Genomic DNA, 2,500 nt, shown 5'->3' with positions numbered 1-2,500 from the left:
AAATTCTGATTCAGAAATTATTTATATAAAAGTTTTATTAATGTAATAAAATATGATCAATATATACAATAATATCGTAATCTTTAAAAGATATAAACTCATGCATAAAAACAGCAATGTAATTTTTATTGGGTTTTAAATATATTTTCTATCAACACTATAAACAAAAATATGTTATATGGACATATGATAATTCACTTTAATTTTTGTCCAGTGCTGGAAAACGTGTCATATGTTCCTTTACAGCAGTACTGGTTTCTGGCCTTTCTACCGGAGCAATGTTTTTAGGCATTTCTGGATTTTTGGGTTTCCAAGAAGAGATTAGGGTTCCATCAACAATGCTAATCATCTTGCAAAGCATGTGGATGGCATGTTCATTGTCCATTTTTTGAAATACATTCCGCACAATCCACTTCTTTCTACCTCTTGGGAACTCCAAGTTTTTTCGTTCCACTAAAACTTCAACACCACTGTCATCTTTTTTTTTTTGTCAGAGCCGGTTTACGTATCACATTATGATTGTGGCTTAATGCCGCCAATTTTGTCCTTGCATCCATTGAATCAAATTTATAATGAATTCGTTTAGGACGATATTTTAGAATCATACTGTGATACGTTTCTATCACACCAGTCTGACAAAAAAAATTAAGATGTTTCATGTCTTTTTCTAATTTAGGATCCAAAATAATTGTGGATAATGCATGAAATGCAGGTGACTGTTGAATTAACCAGGGAACCTTTGGATCATCCACATTAATCTCATTGTGTAAGCATCGGTGTTATTTATCGCCAATTTTCCATACATGCACATTTACAATATGATGTAATAGAGAATGCCATAGTTGTTTAAAAACTTCCTCGTTTCCTTGACAAGCTCTACTACACCAATAAAAATGGTTTAGTATGGGTCCAATCCACGGCAAAATTGGACTATAAATTTTTTTTTTGGAAATTTGCATCAATTTTCTTTTTAAATTTTTTGCATAATGCCAAATGTCAAATTGATGATTTATATTTTTATATTTTTCATTTAATAATTTTGTTATGCCAGTGTGACGGTCGGTTCCCACAAATTGAATATCTAATTTTCTTTCAATTAATCTATCTAAACATTTTTGAAATCCAAATTTCTCCATTGCTACAGAATAGGATGTTTGTGACACCTGCACCAACTCAAAATCCACAATTTTTTTGGAAAAAAGATCCATAAATGTGTAAGTGGAATATTTGGCAGAAAAGCCAGGGCTGTCACATTGGCCATCGCCGACAAGAAACAAAGGTTTTTCAGACAATTCTCTGATCACATTGCCATTGTTTTCTGGCCAGCTATGGTCAATTGCCTTAAAAATGTATAGGTTTTGAGCTCGATTGTACGATGTTTGTCCAAAAATCTCAATCCCACAGAGTTCAAACATTTCTCTTATTTTTTTGTAGCTACCTCCACTTACACAAATGGCGCCAGCAAGTAAAATATTACCTGCAGGATATTTTTTTATTTTTGGCTGGCTTTCCCAGATTTTCTTTCGATGAGCAGCTGAACATGTTGAAAACACAGAAACCATTGTTCCAATTATTTGTTTGTCAATCTTTTTGATTTTCGAAATACAGTCTGGATCTGGACAACGCATTTGAAACAGCAATAGATCCAGACTGCTTTCGAAAATAATAAATTTTCTTTCTTTGACTAAATTAAGGGGATATGGGATTGCTTCTTCACTTTCAATTTCTTCGACACTTTCGCAAATGCTAATGTCATCTTTTAGTGGAGTATCACAATCAGAAACGTGGAAAATTGGGTCATCATAATAGGCCAATTTTCTTTTCGGTCTAATTTCGGGACTGTCAACCTCGGACTGAAAAGGAGAATCTATCATTGTTCTTGTTTGCAATATTGTTGCAAACTCAGCTGATGACGATACTGGCACCGGAGGTGGTGCCATTAAACCAGCCCCAGAACTGCTATATGGATGATCTAAAGCTATAGATCTTCCACTTGCAATTTTACAATAAGTTTCTTAGGATTCAGGGATATTGACATCAAAAAGGTCTGTTTGGGTTTCTGCATCTTTCATTTGCACTTTAGTACATTGGCATGTACATGTTGTGCTGACAAGAGAAGATGTAGATGTTTCCGCCTTCATGTAAGTTAATTGTCTAATTTTATTCAGTCTTGTGTTCCATTTATTTTCTGCTGGTGTCATTGTAGATCTTTCTGCAAATAGTGTTGGCACCGCTTCTGCTTTCAATTTTCTTTTTTTTCCTTGTCCAATAAAACACTCAGTGGTGAAGTGGGCGGAACAAATTCGATACGTGTTCCCACGCAGGTCTGCTTTAATTAATGGAATGTATTCCTCAATCATCTCTGGCTCCATACCAGCATTTTGAAGCCATTTTGTAATTGCTGGACTGTCCTTGGGAAATATGTAGTAGTTTATATTGGGAGGATTATTATGAGAACCACTGTTGTGGCTGCAAAATAGAGCGAAGCAGCTAGGCATTT

At 34.7% G+C, this 2,500-nt stretch overlaps 1 protein-coding gene across 1 annotated transcript in view; it reads right to left on the bottom strand.

The window, feature by feature from the left end:
• Positions 1-151: 151 nt before the first annotated feature.
• The window catches only part of LOC141145988 (uncharacterized), a 17,593-nt gene continuing 15,244 nt past the window's right edge, over positions 152-2,500 (bottom strand). The window contains exons 3-5 of the mRNA XM_073632773.1: positions 2,037-2,411; positions 1,170-1,901; positions 152-157 (exon numbers count right to left, since the gene is read on the bottom strand). Of these exons, the coding sequence (XP_073488874.1) occupies positions 152-157; positions 1,170-1,901; positions 2,037-2,411 (1,113 nt within the window). The remainder of the gene's footprint in view (positions 158-1,169; positions 1,902-2,036; positions 2,412-2,500) is intronic.

This window comes from Aquarana catesbeiana, linkage group LG05, assembly GCF_042186555.1.
Source record: "Aquarana catesbeiana isolate 2022-GZ linkage group LG05, ASM4218655v1, whole genome shotgun sequence".
Classification (NCBI taxonomy): Eukaryota; Metazoa; Chordata; class Amphibia; order Anura; family Ranidae; genus Aquarana; species Aquarana catesbeiana.
Note: the sequence above shows the minus strand (reverse complement) of the source record. Positions and strands in the feature narration are given on the sequence as shown.